The sequence below is a fragment of the Nomascus leucogenys genome, chromosome 25, assembly GCF_006542625.1.
Source record: "Nomascus leucogenys isolate Asia chromosome 25, Asia_NLE_v1, whole genome shotgun sequence".
NCBI classification, from domain to species: Eukaryota; Metazoa; Chordata; class Mammalia; order Primates; family Hylobatidae; genus Nomascus; species Nomascus leucogenys.
The window spans coordinates 27683075-27704368 of NC_044405.1; the positions used below are offsets into that span (position 1 = coordinate 27683075).

General features: G+C 52.7%; 1 protein-coding gene across 1 annotated transcript in view; it reads left to right on the forward strand.

Moving 5' to 3' along the window:
- PDE9A (phosphodiesterase 9A) overlaps positions 1 to 21294 on the forward strand; it is a 121194-nt gene that overhangs the window by 18450 nt on the left and 81450 nt on the right. The window contains exons 2-3 of the mRNA XM_030806192.1: positions 12325 to 12395; positions 13956 to 14033. Coding sequence (XP_030662052.1) covers positions 12325 to 12395; positions 13956 to 14033 — 149 coding nt within the window. The remainder of the gene's footprint in view (positions 1 to 12324; positions 12396 to 13955; positions 14034 to 21294) is intronic.

Sequence of the window (21294 nt, forward strand, 5' to 3'; positions counted from 1 at the left end):
AGCCCGGATGCCTGGGCAATGCTGCCCTCTGACTCACTGGCCTGCAGGACATCTGCAAAACATTCAGGTCTCACGGCAGTGGCCATGAACGGCCTCATGGATACTGAGTGGACCTGACCCCAAAGAGAATGCGTCGCCCTTGAACGTGTCGATATTTACGTTATTACAAAATGAGTGTGTTGCTTTGCAGTTAGTGTCTGAAAGAGAGCAGATGTGCATATAGAAACGAAGAAATGAAATCTGGATCCATGCTGACAGATTCCCCCTCCCCAAACCTTGCTCAAGGTAACACAGGCGACCAGGAGCAAGTCCCAGCCGGCCCCCTGCTAGCGTGGTCTGAGTGGCCCAAGCAGGACCCCTGCCCAGGCTCACTGGACTCTCCTGGAACGCCCAGACACCATGCCCTCCCTCATCACTGAAAACTCCGCTTCCACAGTGTAGGGGACGCGTGGATCTGAGGGCCAGTAGGAAGTGCTGGAGCTTTAGACATTTTTTTTTTTTTTTTGAGACAGGGTCTCCATTTGTGGCCCAGGCTGGGGTACAGTGGCGTGAGAAATTCTTTAACATTCTGCCGAGTCCTGGCCCTTGGGGAGTGAGGCCTGGCTATGAGGCTTCTAGTCAGAACTCCATGTGACTCTCAGGATGGAAGAACAGGGTGGGGGCTGCTCCTCCCCTCCCTCCCTGCAGCCCCTGGCCTTTGTAAAACGGCTCCGCCTACGCGCCTGTAGCCAGTGCAGAACCATGGAGGCCTCTCCCCTTCCCTTCCCAGGAGGGGCCCCGCCTTCTCCTCCACGCCTGATTCTGTTCGTCCTCCCCCAGGTCCTCTCTGCTGCCTCCCACTGCCCCATTTCCTCCAGGAACCTCCCTCTCCTGCACCAGCCTCTCTCCTACCCCCAGACACACACTCTTTACATTCCGATTTCTGTCCTTTGGTTAACTGGCGTTTAATTTTCTCAGCTGCTTGGCTTAATGCCAAAGAGTGTTCTTCCAAATAAAAATGGTAAAGACCTTTTTTCTCCCATGAGAATTTTATGTAAACGCAGTGCAGCATGCTCGTAGGCTGGTTCTGCTATCAATTTCTAAGCTCGGCTTCCACAGCTAGAGAACTTTTTTATTGGTTATAAAAACTGTACATATTCAGTGCAGAAATTTTGAAAAATGCAGAACAGTATCAGGGAGAAAATGATTCATCCCCCACTACCCAGAGAAAACTGCTGTTAACGCCGAAGTGCCACACTTGCCGGTGTTCTCATGCAGGTGTGCATTTAGGAGTGTGTGCGTGTAAGTGTGTGTGTGGCTTTTTTACATAATTTTGTATCCTGATCATTTTCACTGAGCATTACATCAGCAGCAGTTGCCAATATAGCATTAAATTGTCTTCAAAAACATGATTTTAATGCCTCTATAAAGTTCCATCATGGAGGCTCACTAAAATGTAATCACTCCATTGTTTATGAGATACTCAGCTTAATTCCATTGCTCTGCAGTGAATAATCCAGAGGAACACGCTCAGCGCGCATCTTTGCTTGCAGCAGGGCAGCGCAGGGCATTGGTTGGGGTATAAATCTGAGAGTGCAGTGGAGATTAGATTAGATCGTTTGTGGAAAGCACCAGAATGGCGCCTGGCACTTAATAAATGCTCTTATTATTATGTTTGTCTTCATTATGTCCCTAAGAGCCATTCCTGGAAACAAGACTCTGAGTCAAAAGGCACAAATACCGTCAACCTACTTTCCGACGGCACTGTGTGGATACACAGGCCCGAACGGCGCCAGCCTCACTGCCTCTGCGTTAGTGCCGCCACTTCATCTCAGATACTCTCTTGAAGATAAGAGGAGAGTCCCATACAGCCGTAAGAAAGACAACGGAGAGATCTGTGAACCCTCCACCCAGTCTCCCCTACTGGGAATGTCGTGCAAAATTATGGCCCAGTCTTACAACCAGGGTGTGAGACAAGCCCCCATCTGATCCAGATTCTCCAGTTGTACTTGCTGATGTAGTTTAGATATTTGTCCCCGCCAAATCTCATGTTGAATTCGTATCCTCAGTGTTGGAGTGGGGCCCGGTGGGAGGTGACTGGATGGTGGGGTGGGTTTCTCACAAATGGTTTAGTGCCATCCCCTTGGTGCTATCCTTGAGATAGTGAATTCTTGCAAGATCTGGTTGTTTATGTGTGAAGGTAGAAGGCATCTCCTCTCTCTCTGTCATGGGTATGCACGCCTCCCTTCATCATGTGATATGCCTGCTCCTGTTTCACCTTCCACCCTGAGCGAAAGCTCTCTGAGGCCTCCCCAGAAGCCCAGTGATGTTGGTGCCATGCTTATACAGCCTGCAGAACTGTGAGCCAATTAGAAATTGGCTTTATAAATGACCGGGTCTCAGATATTTCTTTATAGCAATGCAAGAACAGCCTAATGCACTTGTACTCACTTGAGCATGTGTGTTTAGTTCTGCACAATGTTCTTGCCTGTGTAGACTCTTACATCCACAACCACAGTCACGGTCTAGAACATTCCATCGCCGCAAGGCTCCCTTTTATAACCACATCCCCTACCTGCACCCATTTCCAACACCCCATCCCTAACTCGATTTCCAGCACCCTGTCCTGGTGAACATGAATCTGTTCTCTATCTCTTCAATTCTGTCATTTCAAGAATATTATATAAATGGGATTACACAGTATGTAACCTCTTGAGATTGGCTTTTTTCAACTGGCATCATTCCCTTGAGATCCATCCAAGTGGTTGTGTGCACCTTTTCCTTGCTGAGCCGTGTTCCATGTTGTAGGCGGACCCCAGTTTAGCACTCGCCCATTGGAGGGCATCTGGCTCATCTCTAGTGTGGGGCAGTGCGTCACCTTCTCATGATTATCAATGTGATTGTCACTAGTATTTCCCTTCCACGTCTTGGAGGCCAATGCGGCTGCTCTTAGAAATCAGTCCTCCTTATTTTGGTTGGGTAGGAGATTTCTGATGTCAGTTTGACATTTATAATTAATAAACATCATCATCAAGTTACAAGAGTAAATAAAAGTATGAGGCAGGTTGAAATGTAAGATGCTCGAGAGGCTGAGATCAGTAGCCGTGTGAATACAGCAGGGTGGGCACCAGCAGTGAGCTCCACGGGGCCTGGCGTCTGGCCTCATTAACCAGCTGCCCTTGGGGAGAAGCAGAGCCCACTCTTCCCTCCTGGGGAAGGGTAGTGTGATGGAAAGATGGGCTGCCCTTCTCTCCTGCAGGAGCTCAGTGTCGTGCTGTGTACATGCCTGGGCTCTCTTCTTCAGCCCTAGCCACTTAAAACCACTTGGGGGGAAAGATTGTAGAATAATTATAATGAGGAAAATTTCGCTCCAGATTCGTCACTCCAAGTTCAAAGAAGCTCTGTAAAAATTGTTGCTAAGGCAGTTGAATAAAGCATGTCAGCCGACGTAAGCGATAACAGCAAGACGATGAACATAATTGCATGTTTTACAACAACCAACCTCAAAGCATGACTTCCCTGACATAGATATGTTTTTTAATGATTTTGAAAGGTAACACAGACATTTTCAGGGATTTGGAGAGGAAACTAATGCCATTACCAGCTTTATGGGGTCATCTCTCTGGTGAAAAAGACTGCAGCCAGCCTTGCAGAGAGGGCACTTTCTTAGGGAGGCACCTCCAACTGTCCTCACGACCCAGCCCCTAAGTGTTTCACATCAACACTGTTCTTTTGTGACGGTGCTGCTGTTTTTCATTCCCCAGACTATCAAGCTCAACTCAAACCTCAGTTGCCATCCAGTTATCTTTTTTTTTTTTCTTGAGATGGAGTCTTGCTCTGTTGCCCAGGCTGGAATGCAGTGGCGCAATCTTGGCTCACTGCAATCTCCACATCCCGGGTTCAAGTGATTCTCCTGCCTCGGCCTCCTGAGGAGCTGGGACTACAGGCACATGCCCCCACGCCCAGCTAACTTTTGTATTTTTAGTAGAGATGGGATTTCACCACGCTGGCCAGGCTGGTCTCGAACTCCTAACCTTGGGTGATCCACCCACCTCAGTCTCCCAGAGCTAGGATCACAGGCGTGAGCCACTGAGCCCAGCCTAGTTAATCTTGTTTGTTCAGGAATTGGAGCATTTCTAGGTAGCACCACAAATGTCTGTGCAAGAAACCCACAATTTCCAGTGGTCATTGACTTTGTGCCAATCCAAACTAGAGTCTGACAAACCCAGCAAGAAATGTTCGCGGCAGCTGCAAGGAAGCTCCTCAAATAGAAATAGAGAAATGAACCAGGGTCTGCTCTTCCCTTCCGGGTGTGGAATCAACGGAAGCCGACTCAACACAGAGCCCTGGGGGCGTGAGGGGTTTGGTGGGATCTCTGCCGGCTGCAGATCTCTGCTCTGTTATTACCAGCCGTTCTGCCCAGCTCCTGATTGCTCTGAAGAGGGAATAATTTTCTCAGCAGCCATTGCCAGCCACATTTGGACTGCATAGATGCTGAAATGGCAAGGGTAAATGGGGCAGAGACAGTGAAAAGTCATTTTCTATCTGGAGCCCAAATAAAATCTTCCTCCCACACTCCTGCCTGGCTCCTCCGCAGCCTCAATGCCCTTCTGAGAGCTGCCTGCCCCAGTAGGAGGCCAGGCTGGGACCAAGGACACCCAGTTCTGGGTAACCGTCTTCCCATGGCTCCTCGGACAGCCACCTTAAAGAAGGGAAAGGCAAGAAGCAGAAGGAAAGCAGAGGCTGGACATTGGAATCAGCCTTTCTTTAAACTAAAAAAAAGTTTTCATATCTGTGAATGCGTGTGTGAATTTGAAGTCGTATGTGGAAGGGGCCACATAACCGTCAATGCATGCTCCAAAAATCAGAACCGATGGACGGCAAACAGCATTGGATGTGCAGCCAGCATTTCTTCCAGCGGCCACCTCCCGGGGGAAATAGGTGCGGCAGCCAGGACCATCTGTGGGACAGGGACAGGCAAGCATGACAGCAGGTACCATGGATCAGGGTGCACAGACAGGGCTGGGGGAGGCAGCGTGGCGCGGCAGCCACTTCCCCTCAGCGGGTCTGGGCTGAAGCCCAGTGGACTCGCGCTGATCAGAAAGATCCTCCACTAGAAGGATCTCACCGGACGAGTCACCTCCAAACTGGAACATGCAGGTGCCTTGGGCTTCACACTGCACCTTTCAGATAAAAGCACACAGGTGAGCTGGGAGAGCTGGAGTCCCATGGACCCCAGAGATCCAGGTCACGAGGAGGGGATCGTGCTGCACCGGGACACTTTAACCAAGGTGAGCCCTGGTTCCTCCCCACAGGCTGCGGGTGAGGAAGTGTCGATGCCAGGCTGGCTCAGTAGGTGGAAGAACCTTCCGGAATGCCTGCCCGCAGGCTGCTGCTGGCATCGAGTCTGTGTCCTATTTTCCATTCAGTGCATGCATCCTCCAAGTACGATTTCCACTCGGAACCCTGAGCTGCCTCATTCCTCGCTCCATCTCCCCTCCCTCCCACACAGCTCACACTGAAATCGAGCCTCGCGTTCAGCGGCTGGAGTCCTGGTGGATTGCTGCTCCGGAGCTCTCAGAAATCCCTTTACTTGAGCCCTGGTTTTACAGGAAGACCATGAAGCACCCCCCAGGAGCTGGAGCTCCACCTTCTGGACCCAGTGTCTCTTCCCAGCCTCACGACGAGGAGACCTGGTCATAGAGCTGCTGCCCTGGCCTGAGCTCTGATCCCTCCTCCGGCCTGGCCTCACCCTGCAAGCAGCACCATGTGGGGCTCAGAACGGGGATCTTAAGGGACCCTCCCCACAATCTCCCGATAAGCCTTTCCACGGAGGGCCCAAGAGGAGACAGGAGAACACTCTATTTGATAAAATAGAGTCAAATCCAGGAAAATGCCTCTGGACCCGGAAAGGAAATGACTCACCCCCGGCCCATGAGAGACCCTTCTGTCCTGTCCCTTAACCCAGAGGCCCTGGGTGTGGGTTTCGCAGCCCCCTCGAGGCCAGACCCTCAAACCCCAGCCTTGTTTCTTCTAAGTGTGCCGGTCAAGATGCTTCTCACTGCAAGAAACAGACTCTTTCTCAAGCCAGTTCAAGAAGATCTGCGTTGCTGCAGAGGCCGATGGGTGTGGGGACCAGGCTCAGTGAGAGACTGTTGTAAGGAGGCTGAGGGGTCTTCAGAAAAATCCCCAGGACCTGGGGTGCCAGGAGCCTGGGCAGGCCCAGGCTCTCACAGCCTGCAGCCCCTCCCCTCCCTCTCACAGCCTCCGCTGCCCCCGTGCTCAGGGCCCCTGCCTGTGCCTTCTACTGAGGCTTCTCCTTTTTACCTCTCAGGGTCCCGGTGTGGCCAGCCCGGCACTAAATCCGTGCGGCCCTGGCTCACTGACAGTTGCCACCAGCTCCACATCTCTCAGTACAAGTTCCCCCAAAAGAGTGTGATTGGGAGCTGGCCAGCGGGGCTTAAGGCAGCCCCCTGCTCCAGTCCCGTTGGCCATGGAGACAGGGCAGGGTTAGCAGGAGGCAAGGCATGCGCAGGACAGCTGGCCAGCAGAGGTCCCATGTGCTCTCATCGGTGCAGGGTGGACACTGTGACCCTGGGTCCCCACTTGGAAGGGGTGATCTAGAGGGACTTTTGTCAGAAAGACCCCCCCCCAGCCAATCTGACTGATGGGGCCATCATCTTGACAATAGGCTTGGTGGCAAAGCAAGAGGGTACAACCAACCAGAGCCCCGGGTCCCCTGTGCCCTCCTGCACTGCCTGACAGGGTTGGGCCATGGCCCGTACCAACCGTGAGCTGAGCCAGGAATCCAGTCAAACTGTGTGCCTGAGTGACACGTAGCTCTCTTCCTTCTCTGGATTAACTGCTGATCAACCCCAATAAGCAGTAGGCCTGTCTTGCTGTGAACGCACCGCTTGCGGATCCCTCCCCAGGCCTCCATTCCCGTCTTTCTGAAGGTCAAGGCAGCGCCCTCCCCAAGAAACAGTGGGAACAGAAGAGCTAGGTGTTCGTTCTTCCCAGCTCTGGAAACGCTGCAGATTGTGCACTCGAATTCCTGCTGAAATAACAGTGGGTGCCAGAAAAAATGTGGCGAAAAGTTTTTCTAGGTGCATTTGTTCACTCAGAGACCGCCTAGAGACTTGTGTGAAAATCATAGGATTTGCAACCAGTGGGGACGTTGAGATTTGCGGCAACTGAAATGATATAAAATTGAACTTTGTGTCAAACCAGTAGTATTTTGTGTAATTCTTTTCAAACCTGTCATTTCACTTACTGCTTCTCACAGCCCCAAGAGGCAGGTGGAGTTGATGCCATCAACCCTATTTACAGAATGGTAAACTGAGGCTCCCACAAGTTATGCACTTGCCCACAGGGTTGAAAGAGAAGCCATGGACAAAAGGAGTCACTGGTTAACCAAAGGGCTTCCTGTTCTCAAATACACCGCTCCTTCCATTACATGGTGTCAAGAAGGAGGTTCATTTGGATATAGACATTAAATAATCTGAGAGTCAGTGTATGCTGTGGTCAAGCATGTGCGGTCCGCAGCCGGTGGCCCAAGATGCAGTCCTGATGTACACTTCTGGCTGGGTGCGTGGGAGCCAGACACATCTCTGTGTGCCTTGGTTTCCGTGTGTAAACATCTTCGACTAGCGTTTGCCTGTGGTTGGCACCTGGTAAGTGTCAGCCTTCTCTAATGCAGGCAGCATGAGGGCTCCCAGACAGTGACGTTCCCACTGACATTCCCAGGTCTCAGCTCATTATGAAGAGGCGTCAATTTCCAGTGGGGGAGCCGCCCTCTGTCTCATCATTTTTCTCTCATCTTGCTTTAATATCACAGCACTGCCAGTCAAACCACACAAAAGGGTTTGCGATGACTTGCCGTGCATTCTCGTGAGCTCCAGCCCTGACTTGCCTGCAAGACGGAAGCCAACATAAAACTTTCGTTTTTCCCTTAATCTTGCTGCTTCTGCATCTCACTTTCAACTTTTTTTGCGCTATTTGTTTCTGGATAAAGGATTTGCAAAATTATTCAGCATGTGGTCAGGAAGCCCTATGGCCTCCTGACGAGGCAGCCTGGGGGTCCTCCCGTGGTCTAAAGCTGCAGCCGGGCTGGCCTCCCACAGTCAGGAGCAGCATCAGGCTGGGTGCTTCTGACACCAGCAAAGACTGCGGCTGTCCGAGCCCCCATCCCTAGGGCTCACGCCTCATGCCCAGACTCACACCCACTTTGGCGCCGCTGGAGACTAATGAACAGCAAAAGCTGAAGTCATGACTCTCATCCAGATCTAAAATGACTGTGTGTCAAACATTTTTACTGAACTGATGAATTGAATGGGAACTGGTAAGAAGGTACGACCAGTTCAAAAGAGAAATCCAAGAACCCTAAATGTATAAGGAGTGAAGCAATGTTGAAATGGACTTACAAACAGATGCAGCTGTATTCTCCAGTGGAGACAGCCAGTGCCAACTTTTGTGCTTATTCCAAATTTCCTGACAGCCTCCCCACCTTTTTTCGAACATAATCTCAAAGAGAGATTATTCTGGATGGCAGAATAAGGCTGGTCCCCCTATGTGTGGCATCCTTGCTTGCATAGAGGTGGCAAGAGTGCCACCATACCATACAGGCCTTTTTCAGTTTGTTTTGCTGGAAGACCTCATAGTTATCCTTTAAAAGCCTCTGTTATTTGCTATCCTAAGGTTAGGAAGCCAAGCATAAAAAACTCTCCTCCAGATTTCGCCGGCAGTACTTATAAATTTGATGAACCCCTCTCTTCTCAAGGCCCCCACGATATTCCAAAACCCTGGCCTGCCAGAGTAGAGCCTTTTTTCCCATCTTGGAGGCTGTGACCCTGAGAGCCCCTACCCTCCCCCAGGGGACTTTGTGGGCATGGACATTGCACAGTCACCCTCGGCCCCTCAAGAGCGGTCACAGCCCAGCAAATGAGCGTTGTTCTCACGCACATCTCTCAGGCCCAGGCTCGGTTGCATAAACCTTCCCCAATTATATCCTGGCAAGGAGGAGGACAGATCCTTCCGGAACCTTTGCAGATATTGCTGCACAAAGTAAAGCCTTCATAAAAGTTTGAATTTGGGGAGGAAGGAGAGCAGATGGTGAAAATCAGATATCACTTAAAAATTACTCATTTCAGTTTACAAAAAATCTAGGTCGTTAAAGGTGGCTGATAGCTTAAGAAGACAGGGAAAGAACTTCATAACAGAGCCGGAAAGTCCAACAGTACAACGACACGCATGATGCCAAAAAGCAAAGCGTTCCTCACTCATTCCACTCGGTGCTCTGTAACTGATTTTCCACTGGCTCCTGGGTTGCAGCCTCATGAAGCCAGCTGTTCCTCAACTGAAAAGAGCCCTGGAAGCCCTGGGCAGCCCACTGGCAGGGTCTGAATATCATCTGAGCGAGGCCATCAGAAGCTGTCCCCAGGAGTCTGCGCTTGGGGGTCAGTCATCGGAGGTGCTTACTGCGGTCCTTTTCCATGGGGCTCAAAGCTTCTGCATTGAATCACAAGCTCTGGCCTCCAGCCTGGTGCAGAACCTTCCAGGTGGCATCAGAGTAAAAGCTTCTGTAGATGACAGCCACCCCTTTTTTGGCCCATTTTATAGCAGAGGAAATTTAGGTTCAAAGAAGTTGAGTTGAGAGTCCCAGGAGTGAGAAGCAGTCAAGGATCCCCCTGGGCTGCCTGGGCCACCAAGCCTTACGTGCTGGCCCCACACTCCTGAGATGGAGAAGCCCCAGGCCCATGAGTCTGGTGCTCTTGGCAAAGCTACTTCCCTTCTGAGTAAAGTCAGACGAGCCTCCCCAGTCCCAAGAGACTGCGATTCCGTAATCACCCTCCCCTCGCCTTTTGAGGTCTTGCTCAAAACGTGCACCCTTTTGAAGGTGCACCCCCTTCAAGCCAGCCCAAGAAGGCATGATTTGAGTCGGTCTTGCCAGATGTGTCTGGAGAGAATTTAACTCCAAGATCATCCCCCGTGCACTCCGAGGGGCTGGGACAGGATGTGGTGCCCTTCGTGCCTACGAGGAGAAGCACCCAGTGGGGTGGGGTGGGGCGAGGACTTTATAAAGGTGTCATTTGCTGCGGCCACCCAGGTTGGAGCACAGGGACCACAGGGCCCCCCGCCTCCTGCAGGACCACCCCGCTCATCTGAGGGAGACACCCTAGAAACACTCTTTGAGCAGTGGCTTCTAATCCAAGAAACCCAGTAGAAGTGAAACGCAGATTCCCAGGGCCCAACCTGGACCCACTGCGTGGGAATCCCTGAGCCGGGGCCAGAAGCACGCTTTGAAGACACCAGCCTCCTTAGCAGGCCCCTTGCAAACCACATCCTGCTTCTCCAGAAGCTCCCAATCCAGAATGTTCACAGAAAGAGCCCTCCTTGTCTTCCTCTTCTTCCACCCCTGCCCTCTGCAGACTGGGGTCTGTAGACCCCCCAAGTAAGTCCGCCACACCGGAAGGAAGTGAGTTACGCAGGGGTCCACATGGGAACCACTTTTTATCCTTTCTTGGTGGGAAAATGGCCACGACCCCAGCCCGGGCTCTGCCACGCCACAACTCCACGGGCACAGCCTGGGAGGCCGCAGCATGAACTGTGACTCGGGCTGAGGATGGTGCCATGGTAGAAGTGAGGGCCTGGCACCCGGCCAAGTGCAGGACTCCTCGGCAGTGGAGTTGGGAAAAGCAGCCTCTGCATGCAAGGCCGGGAACCAGGACCCAGGAGGAGAAGCACATCCCAGAGGAGGGAGCTCTGGGATGAGCCAGCAGAGTTCTGCAAAGGAGGATGTGGGGGAAATGGGGTGAGGCCAAAGTGGGGGCTGCTGAAGGGGCTACTGCACCCGTGCAAGCATGGCCAGGACCGAGCTGCATAGGCAGCCAGGGACACAGCCGGTGCCACAGACGTCAGGAACCACGCAATGACACGGGCCACCTTTGACCGACCGTTACCCGTGGGGCAAATACCAGTGGGGATAACGGGCAAGGCGAGGTGCTGTTTACTGTCTTATTGTTGCCAGTTCAGCAGCCCACAGGAAATGGTGTTAGTCAGAGAAAAAAAAAATCCGTTTTCTATATTTCACTGTTTCCAAGTAAAGAAAAAAAGAAAACTAATCTTAGCTTAAAAAAAAAAAAATGGTGCGCTGGGCACCGAAAAATAACCATCTTCCTAGGCCTGCGTTTCCCCCACGCCAGGCACTTGTGCTGGAAAGAAAAGCTGCGTTGGCAGCCAGGAGCCGGGGCAACTGTCCAGGGAGGCATCCACTTCGATGAAGGCGGGGCCTCAGCGTGGCCTGTTCCGCGCTCTGTCCAGCCCTGGAGAAGCCCCACCCTCACCGAGCTCGAAATGTCCCCTCCCTGAGAGCCGAGACTCGTGGCCGGGACCCCTTGGACAAAAGATGCGGATGCTAACCCGGCGTTTCCACCACAGCCCGGGCGGCACTCGGGAGCGAGCGCGGCCATCCCGTGTGTAGGTGGTGTTTCTCTGCAGGCGCCAGTTTCACCGCGGGCGCCCAGGATCCTCAACGGTTCTGTTGTGATGTGATTCCCCTCTTCGACTTCATCATTCAGCCTCAGTCCCTCAGCCCCCAAATATTGAAAGGAAGTCTTTTTTTTTTTTTTTTTTTTTTTGAGACAGAGTTTCACTCTTGTTGCCCAGGCTGGAGTGCAATGGTGCAATCTCGGCTCACTGCAACCTCCGTCTCCCTGGCGCAAGCCATTCTCCTGTCTCAGCCTCCCAAGTAGCTGGGATTACAGGCACCTGCCACCACGCTCGGGTAATTTTTTGTATTTTTAGTGGAGACGGGGTTTCACCATGTTGGCCAGGATGGTCTGGAACTCCTGACCTCAGGTGATGCACCCGCCTCTGCCTCCCAAAATGCTGGGATTACAGGCGTGATCCACCACGCCTGGCTTTTTTTATTATTATTATTTTGAATTCAATGAACTTGAATTTTATTTTATTTACAGAATAGCCCCCATGGGATACTTGAAGACCCGGTGCCAAGCGACAGGGTTGACCCCAGGTGGTCAGTCCTGCCTGGCCCCTTCCAAGGGATGCGCCTTCACCATAACCATGTCACCGACAGGCGTGTGGGCAAGGGGGGATCGCTGTATTTTTCACAACTCTTTCCACTGAACACGACAATGACATTTTTCACCACCCGTATGCATCAACCAAATGAAAAGATGAGCCTGTGACATTCCAATGCCTAGAGTTACAGCTTTTCTTTTCAAAACGGACCTTCAGGTTGGAGCCGGAGCGGAAGCACGTGGCGTCTGACGTCTCCAGGGAGACCCGCCACTCTCGCTGCCGCCTCACCGCGCTTCTGTTTTGCAGGTAATCTTCAGCAAGTACTGCAACTCCAGCGATATCATGGACCTGTTCTGCATCGCCACCGGTCTGCCTCGGTGAGTGCGCGCTGCGGGCTCTGCCCGGTGACACCACGCGGCCTCCTGGCCTTTTCGGGATGGCTGGGAGGGGCGGGAAGAGGCATTGAAGGGCGCGAGGCACTGGCCTTCTACATGAGGCTCTTTGAAATCAATCAATGCGCAGAATCCGCCCTCCTAAGAGTGTGGGTTTTTCTGCCGGGCGCGGTGGCTCACACCTGTAATCCCAGCACTTTGAGAGGCCGAGGTGGGCAGATCATCTGAGATCAGGAGTTCGAGACCAGCCTGGCCAACATGGTGAAATCTCCTATTAAAAATACAAAAATTAGCCGGGCATGGTGGCGAGCACCTGTAATCCCAGCTACTTGGGAGGCTGAGGCAGGAGAATGGCTTGAACCCTGGAGGCAGAGGTTGTCGTGAGCTGAGATCATGCCATTGCACTCCAGCCTGGGTGACAGAGCAAGACTCTGCCTCAAAATAAATAAATAAATAAGAGTGTGGGTGTTTTCCTCTCACTTCTTCATTCGCTTTTGGAGAAAGTGGGGTGGTTGTGTGTGAGTTTGGTCCCCAGCCCCACATCACCCCATAGGTGCCTTTTCTACCCAGGGGGCTTGACCCAGATCAACACTGGGCGAAAGGCTGACTTCAGAAATGGGTTGAAAAGAGCAGTGATCTGCCTTATCGAGTCCTCAGAGTCCCCCAGGAGTTAATGTCCTAAAGCAACAGTGTGTTCGAGCCAGTGAATTTTCTAATTATCAGCAAACTTTCCGATTGTAAAGGGTGAGCAGGAGTAGCTTTGGCTCAAGGATTAACTTTAAAGTTAGGACCGAGGTGGAGAAGGGCAATTGAAGTTTTTCACAGACAGGTGAGAAAAGGGAGGTGAAATTACACGTCTGAAAGTGCAGCAGATGGCAGTTTTAGCAGCAAAAATAGCCCATGGTCTGGGGCATCTTTTGGGCACCATATATGAAGCACTGTGCCCATACATAAATAAATAAATATACACATTATTCCATATAGCAGCCCCGGGATTTGAGTATCGCCTCTATTTCACAGATTTTAACAATTTACAGCTGAAGATCGGAGATTAACTTGGTCGAGGTAACACAGCTTGCAAGAGGTCCCAAAAGATGTGAGCTTGGAGGAAGACTCATCCTAACCATTTAAAACTATTTGGTAGGAGAATTGTGCAGTTCAGATGGACTCCCATAGGTACTGGAAGCGGAAAGACAAACTATGAGTTCGTCATCTGCTGATATAAATGTTAGTTCCTATTTTACCACAGTTTAAAAAAAAAAAAAAATCTCCCAACTCAATAAAGTAGACTTGCTCCAATTCCCATTTTAAAGTATTTCAGCATCTACACGCACTTAGGATTATACGCAGCTGTTTAATTTCATTTACAAATGGAGTCTCAATGCCCCGGGGATGGCCTCCCACCCTTCCCATCCCACCGCACCTTGGTCAGGCTGGTCCTGGGACTGTCCTGGTTGTGTCAGGGCTCTGGCCCCATGTGTACATTCAAGTGTACATCCCAGAGCACGCTATGGGCGAAAACACGGGCTTGGGTGTGTTTTCCAGGAACACAACCATCTCCCTGCTGACCACTGACGACGCCATGGTCTCCATCGACCCCACCATGCCCGCGAATTCAGAACGGTAAGAGGCTCCGGCCGCGCTCCTCGGGGTGTGTCTGGCACTTCTCTCCATGACATGGGAGGCTTTCTATGATTTTGTAAATGTGCTACTGCAGAAAGGTGTGAATTGACAGCAGAGATGGAGGGCGAGGGTAGGAGCGAGTGTGAAGGAAGCTTGACTCGTCGTGTTCCCCTGCAGAGGAGCTGGGCACGTTCCAAGATAACAATTGCAGCCATGGCTCTGCACCTGCTTCTCAACAGGAGGCGGCATTGTACAGAGGGGAAACTGAGGCCCAGGAGGGTGAGCCAAGAGCTGCAGAGCCAGGTCCCGGGATCCCCATGTTAACCCCAGGAAGGACCGCGGGAGATTCCCTACAGAGCCCCGGGGACATTTTGTGTTTACCCACTTAGGGCCGGTCTCTGTGTTCATAAAGTGATGCCTGTGGGAGATTCTATGCACAGAAGGGCCGGGGACAAGGGAGGCCCAGGAAGTCAAGAGGAGAGGCCGGTGAAAGCCTCCGTGAATGTCTGTGAACTAGGTCAAGCCAGCGGTGTGTGGCCCAGGAAGGACGCGGAGCAGGGACCCTCAGGTCAGTGACCTGCCCCTGTGCCTGGTGACCTGGGGAGACCCCAGCAGCCTCCACTGCTCTTTGTGGTTGGGCAAAGTGGAACTTAGATTTCCTCATGAGGCGAGGGAGCAGGTGGGCTGGGGGCGGGGGCGTGCAACCTCAGGACCCCTCTCTGGTGTCCTCTTTTCCTCCCAGAGTGGGGCTCACTGAGCCTCCAAGGGACTCAGTAGATGCGATGGTACACTTGTCAATCTGGTCATCAGGGTGTCCTGCCCAACTGACCCATGGCCAGCTCTGAGCCCACAGGAGAAAGTGCATGTCAGGCAGACCCTTGTGTCAGCGAGGTCCCAGTGGACGTGGCCAGCACCGGCCCCCTCAGTGAGACCCCGGTGGATGTGGCCAGCACCGTCCCCCTCAGTGAGGCCCCAGTGGACGTGGCCAGAGCTGTCTTGGTCAGCCGTCCTCCCTGTCACCTTGAGGCCTCAGCCGAGCTCCTCTCATGTGGCTGTGCCCGTCAGTCTCCCCTCCTGCCCTAGCCAGGACGCCCATCTCCTGCCCCACACAGTCTGGCTCTGACTCTTGGCTTCCAGACTCCCTGGAAGGTGCAGTGCTAATTGGCCCCCCAGAGACTGCAGTGAGCATCTTGTCAGCCTCAGCACCAGCTCCAGCCTGGGGGGTCTCGCTCAGAAGTGAAGTCACTGAGTGACCCGTCCTCCTGACACCCACAAGACTAAAATGATCTCTCAGAGGGGACCTCACAGAGGCCAGCACCTTGTCCATGCCAGCTGGGTCTCTGAGAGAAACTGCTTTGTTTTCCTGAACTCATTTGAAACAGTGTGCAGAGACATTTAAACTGGGCGGGAAATAGGAGAAGCCCACCTTGGCCCTTCTAATTCTCTGGCCCCAGGTGCCTTATTAACAAGAGAAAGTATCAGACACACCAGACAAAAGCCCTCCTGAGCCCAAAGAGCCCAAATATCTGGAAGCTCTCTGCTGAGATGCCAACATGCATGCCTTTCTGATAAAGAGACAGAGACAGATGAGGTGCCATGATATGGACATGGCAGTGAACATGGACAGGGGTGCAGTGGAGATGGAGAAGATGGAGACACAGGCAGATGAGGATACAGGTGAAGAAGATGGAGGTAGACGCGGATGCGGATACAGGCGGAGAAGATGGAGATAGACACGGATGAGGATACAGGTGGAGAAGATGGAGGTAGACGCGGATGCGGATACAGGTGGAGAAGATGGAGGTAGAGGCGGATGAGGATACAGGTGGAGAAGATGGAGGTAGACGCGGATGAGGATACAGGTGGAGAAGATGGAGGTAGACGCGGATGAGGATTTAGACAGATGCATAGGGTGTGGATCTAACCGCGTACGAGTGCTGCGGAAACGGATCTAGACACCGATGTGGATGTGATCTAGATAATGTGGCTCTGGGTGTAGAAAGAGCTATGGATACTCCAGCTATGATTGTGGGTGTGGATATAGTCATAGACATGGTGAAAAGGAGAGAATAGACTCTCCTCTCTCATGACAAACTGATCGTGGCTGTGGCACGTGCTGAGATGTGGCTGTATTTGTCCCCCAGGCTGGTGCCTGCACCTCCTGCACCCCCCGTCTCCTTTGTGCCTTCTTCCATTCCCTCTGTCACCGTTAGGTCCAGGCCTCACTGAGCTCTGACCTCCCTGCCTCCAGCCTGCCTCTCCCACACGGCTGCCAGGTTCAACCTGGTAAGACACCTCCTTCTCCATGGTGGCCTCCCAGTCTGGGCCCTGCCAACCTATGCCTCACCAGCTTCTCCAACTTATCCCCTGTACCCATGCCTGCACCATGCCCAGCCCACAGGATCCTGCCTTCCCAGCTCTGCAGAACCAGCTTCTGCTCATCCGCTAGGTGCCAGCCCAGCCACCTGCCTTAAGCACCATCCACAGTCACCCAGCCCATCACCATCACTAGCAAAGTCACCCATACCCTCACCATCACCATCCAGAGTCACCCAGCCCCTTCACTATCACCATCCAAAGTCACCAGCCCCATCACCATCACCATCCAAAGTCACCCACCCTGACACCATCACCATCCAAAGTCACCCAGACCTATCACCATCACCATCTAGAGTCACCAGCCCCTTCACCATCACCATCCAGGGCCACCAGCCCCTTCACCATCACCATCCAAAGTCACCAGCCCCTTCACCGTCACCATCCAGATTCACCCAGACCCATCACTGTCACCATCCACATTCACCCAGTCCCATCGCCATCACCATCTGGATTCACCCAGACCCATCACCGTCTCCATCTAAAGTCACCCAGACCCATCACCATCACTATCCAAAGTCACCCATCCTGTCAGTATCACCATCCAAAGTCACCAAGCCCCTTCACCATCACCATCCAAAGTCACCCAGACCTATCACCATCACTATCCTAAGTTACCCAGCCTGTCACCATCACCATCAAAGTCACCAGCCCCATCACCATCCAAAGTCACCCACCCGTCACCATCCTATCCAAAGTCATCCAGTACCACCACCATCCAAAGTCACCCAGACACATCACCATCACCATCGAAAGCCACCTAGCCCATCACCATCACTATCCAAAGTCATCTAGCACCATCACCATCCAAAGTCACCGACACATCAGCATCACCATCCAAAGTTACCAGCCCCTTCACTGTCATCATCCAGAGTCACCCAGACCATCACCATCACTATCCAAAGTCACCAGCCTCTTCACCATCACTATCCAAAGTCATCCAGCCCATCACCATCACTATCCAAAGTCACCAGCCTCTTCACCATCACTATCACCAGGCCCTTCACCATCATCCAAAGTCACCCAGACCCATGACCATCACCATCCAAAGTCTTCCAGACCCGTCATCATCACCATTTGAGGTCACCCAGACCAATCACCATCACCATCCAAAGCCACCCAGCCCGTCACCATCACTATCCAAAGTCACCCAGCCCGTCACCATCACTATCCAAAGTCACCTAGATAATCACCATCACCATCCAAAGTCACCCAGCCCCTTCACCATCTCCATCCAAAGTAACCAGCCCCTTCACCGTCTCCATCCAAAGTCATCCAGACCCTTCACCATCTCCATCCAAAGTCACCCAACCTTTCACCATCAGCACATCACTGGCTTCCTCTCCTCGGTGTGTGCCTCAGTCTGAAGTGATCTCACTTACTTGTTTGAGGTTCTCACTGCTGCTGGCCCCACTGGACGGTCTTGTCTCGTAGGAAGGAAATTTCACCTTGCTCTCTGCTGGATTTCCAGCCCCTAAACGAGGCGGGGCATGCTGGGTGCAGGATGGACTGAGTGGGGGATGGAGTGAACCAGTCCAGCTCGTGTGTGCCTCCCGCTCTGCACTGCCCAGAGCAGTTTTGTTTCTGGGGATGCAGGGCAACGTCTGGAGACATTTCTGGGTGTCACCAGGGGTAAGGGGCTGCTACTTGTATCCGATGGGTGGAGACCTGGGATGCCACTTGGCATCCTACGGCACACAGGACAGGCCCACAACAATGACACACGTGGCCGGAGACATCAGCGGTGCTGAGGCGGAGCACCTGGAGTCTGAGGTGGAGCACCTGGTGTCTGAGGTCTCTCCTGTGCTCTGTCGCTGTCCTCTCACCCTCCCCCAATCTTCCAACCTAGTAGTTCTCAGACAACTGCGCCGGAATCCCCAGGGGGCTTGGTGGAGCACAGAGCTCTCCTCGGTCTCTGGTTCATGATGGAGGTGGGCCCCGAGAATCTTTCTGCAGCAGAGAGCAAGGCTTTCTGCAGATTCCCAGTGAGGACGAGGCTGGCCCGGGACACGCCACTGATGCTCTTCTGACCCAGGGGCTTTTCTCTCCCGCTTCCCTCCCTCTTCCCTCTCCGGCAGGTGACATTACTGGCCTTTTCTTTTTTGGCCCTGCCTCCTCCTTGGCTTCTCCCCTCTTCCTGTCCTCCACTCGGTGCCTGGTGACAAGCGGCCATCCTCAGAGATGTGCTTCGGGGCCCGCACTCCTTGCTCCTCGAACTCTTCCTGCACCGGAGCCGCCCCGCGAGGCCTCGGGGATGCTCATGGTTTCTCTCCCGCCCCCCAGCCGTGTGCTGCAGCCATTCCCTCACCACATGTCCAGGAGGGAGCCGGCATCCTTTGCTGACTTTCATGCTGTGACTATGGTGCTGCCTGGAAAAGGGGCCATGGGAAGGCTGGGCAGGTGGCTGCTCAGAGCCCCACCTTACACGGTGACCCATGGAGCCTGGAAATTCCACTGCCCTGGTTTCCACACAGGTGCCTGAGCTCCTGCAGAGAATGCCTGAGAGCGAGACACATGCCCGTCAATTTGTGCATTCAGGCGTCCTAAGCACACATGCCTGCTCTTATTTGAACCACTCCCCGTAAGCTAGTTCAACTAAAGAGTGGCTTTCCACCCTGGCTGCAGATTGCAATCACCCAGGAATCTTTTTTTGTTGTTTGTTTGTTTTGGGACAGAGTCTCGCTCTGTCGCCCAGGCTGGAGTGCAGTGGCGCAGTCTCGGCTCACTGCAAGCTCTGCCTCCCAGGTTCACGCCATTCTCCTGCCTCAGCCTCCTGAGTAGCTGGGACTACAGGCGCCCGCCACCACGCCCGGCTAATTTTTTGTGTTTTTAGTAGAGAGGGGGTTTCACCGTATTCGCCAGTATGGTCACGATCTCTTGACCTCGTGATCCGCCCGCCTCGGCCTCCCATAGTGCTGGGATTACAGGCATGAGCCACCGTGTCCAACTTTTTTGTTTGTTTGTTTGTTTTTGAGACAGAGTTTCACTCTTGTTGCCCAGCTGCAGTGCAATGGTGTGATCTCAGCTCACCGCAACCTCTGCCTCCCAGGTTCCAGGGATTCTCCTGCCTCAGCCTCCCGAGTAGCTGGGATCACAGGCATGCACCACCACACCCAGCTAATTTTGTATTTTCAGTAGAGACGGGGTTTCTCCATGTTGGTCAGGCTGGTCTCGGACTCCTGACCTCAGGTGATCCGCCCACCTCAGCCTCCCAAAGTGCTGAGATTACAGGCGTGAGCCACCATGCCCAGCCCACCCAGGAATCTTTAAAAAGGTACCAGTTGATGCCCAGACCCCTCAATTAAGTCCAGACTTTCAAGAGATTTTTTTTTAAAGCTCTGCGAGTGATTCCAGCACACAGTCTGGGGACTAACCACTGATGTAAGGTCTGGAAAATCTAAGAAACCACCCCACTCTCTGGTGACCAGAAGCTTATGTCTACCAGACCCAAGGCCTTCCCTTGCTGAAACATGCTGGGTAAACTCTTTGTTTCTTCCTAGCAGACAGCAGCCCTCTCCCTCTAGCTCAGAAGCTGCGTCAGCAGTTGGTTGGTTCGTTGGTTGGTTGGTTGGTTGGTTGGTTGGTTGGGTTGTGTCTCTCTTTAACTTCCTCCGCTTCTGAAGGCACCTGCAGTGACTTGGTGTGGACTTGGTCACCTCACTGTCCCCCCAGCCTCAGGCCCAGGAATCATGTCTTTGGAGGAGGCTCTCCTGCTGGCAGCTGGTTGCATCTGGCTTGCTTGGATTCTTCCCAGATTCACAGCCACAGGGTGGGCATTTCATGAAATCTCCAAATTCCAAGGGCTCTTGACAGACCACCTCCATCCTGATCAGAAGGGGTGATGCCGGTTGCACAGTCTCTTAGAGCTTAAAACTCTAGCTTCTTCTCTGCTCCTCATTCCAAACTAAACAAATTGTTGCATTGGATTATTCTTTCAAAATACTTCTTGCCTTAACGCCATCCTTTAGATTTTGGTGGCCAGCTCCTGGTGTGTACCGCATCTCACGGGTGGACTCCCTGGTTTCTGCCTCTGTTACCCCTCACAGTTATCTCTCCCTTGAGTCCTGCTACCTTCCAGAAAAATAGGCTCCAAACACACTTTCATCCCATCACTCCCAGCATGGAGTTCTCCAGTGGCCTGTTGGCTGCAGGACACTCTCCAGCCCCCTGCATTGGGATGTCTGGCCCCAATCCATCATAATCTGCTGAGCTGCATGAATGCCCACCCCAGCCCAGCGGGCACTCCCCTTCTGCAAACCTCCAAGCACATTCCCCCTCTGCACACTGTCAGTCTTCCTGTCCCCGCCCCGAATCCAAAGGCCCCTCCTATGGCCAGGGATCCACTGGCAGCTGCCTAACCCTTCCTATGCTCCTGGACGTTTGGTGCAATCTGGAGCACGCTCAAGCCGGCATTTGAAATAACCTAGAACACGTTTACATCATGGAAAATATGGAAAATAGGCCAATTGGCTTCTACGCCCTTTTAGAGCTGGCAAGAAAAATAATTGATGACTAAACAACCTAACGACCAACAAATATAAAAAGTCATAGCCCAACCCTGATCATATAAGGCTCCAGCATTCCTCCTTGGAGGGACTCTGAGCCATCTGGTGTCATTTTCCTTTCCAATCCGGGAACATTCTGGAGATCCTGACATCCAGCTAACATGGGCGTTGCTTCCTGACAACCCTACGCCTTCCATTCCCCAGTCACTACTGCTTCAAGATGCAGTGGAAGGAGAAAAATCAGACGCCTCAGTAGCGTGAGTGAAAGTGGGGTGTGTGGTGAGACACATACAGAGGGGAGAGGGCCAGAGGACGGCACCGTGCGACACACACCATTGCTCCTTTTGTTCCCGGTTTCAGCCAAGTTGTGCCGCGGGTGA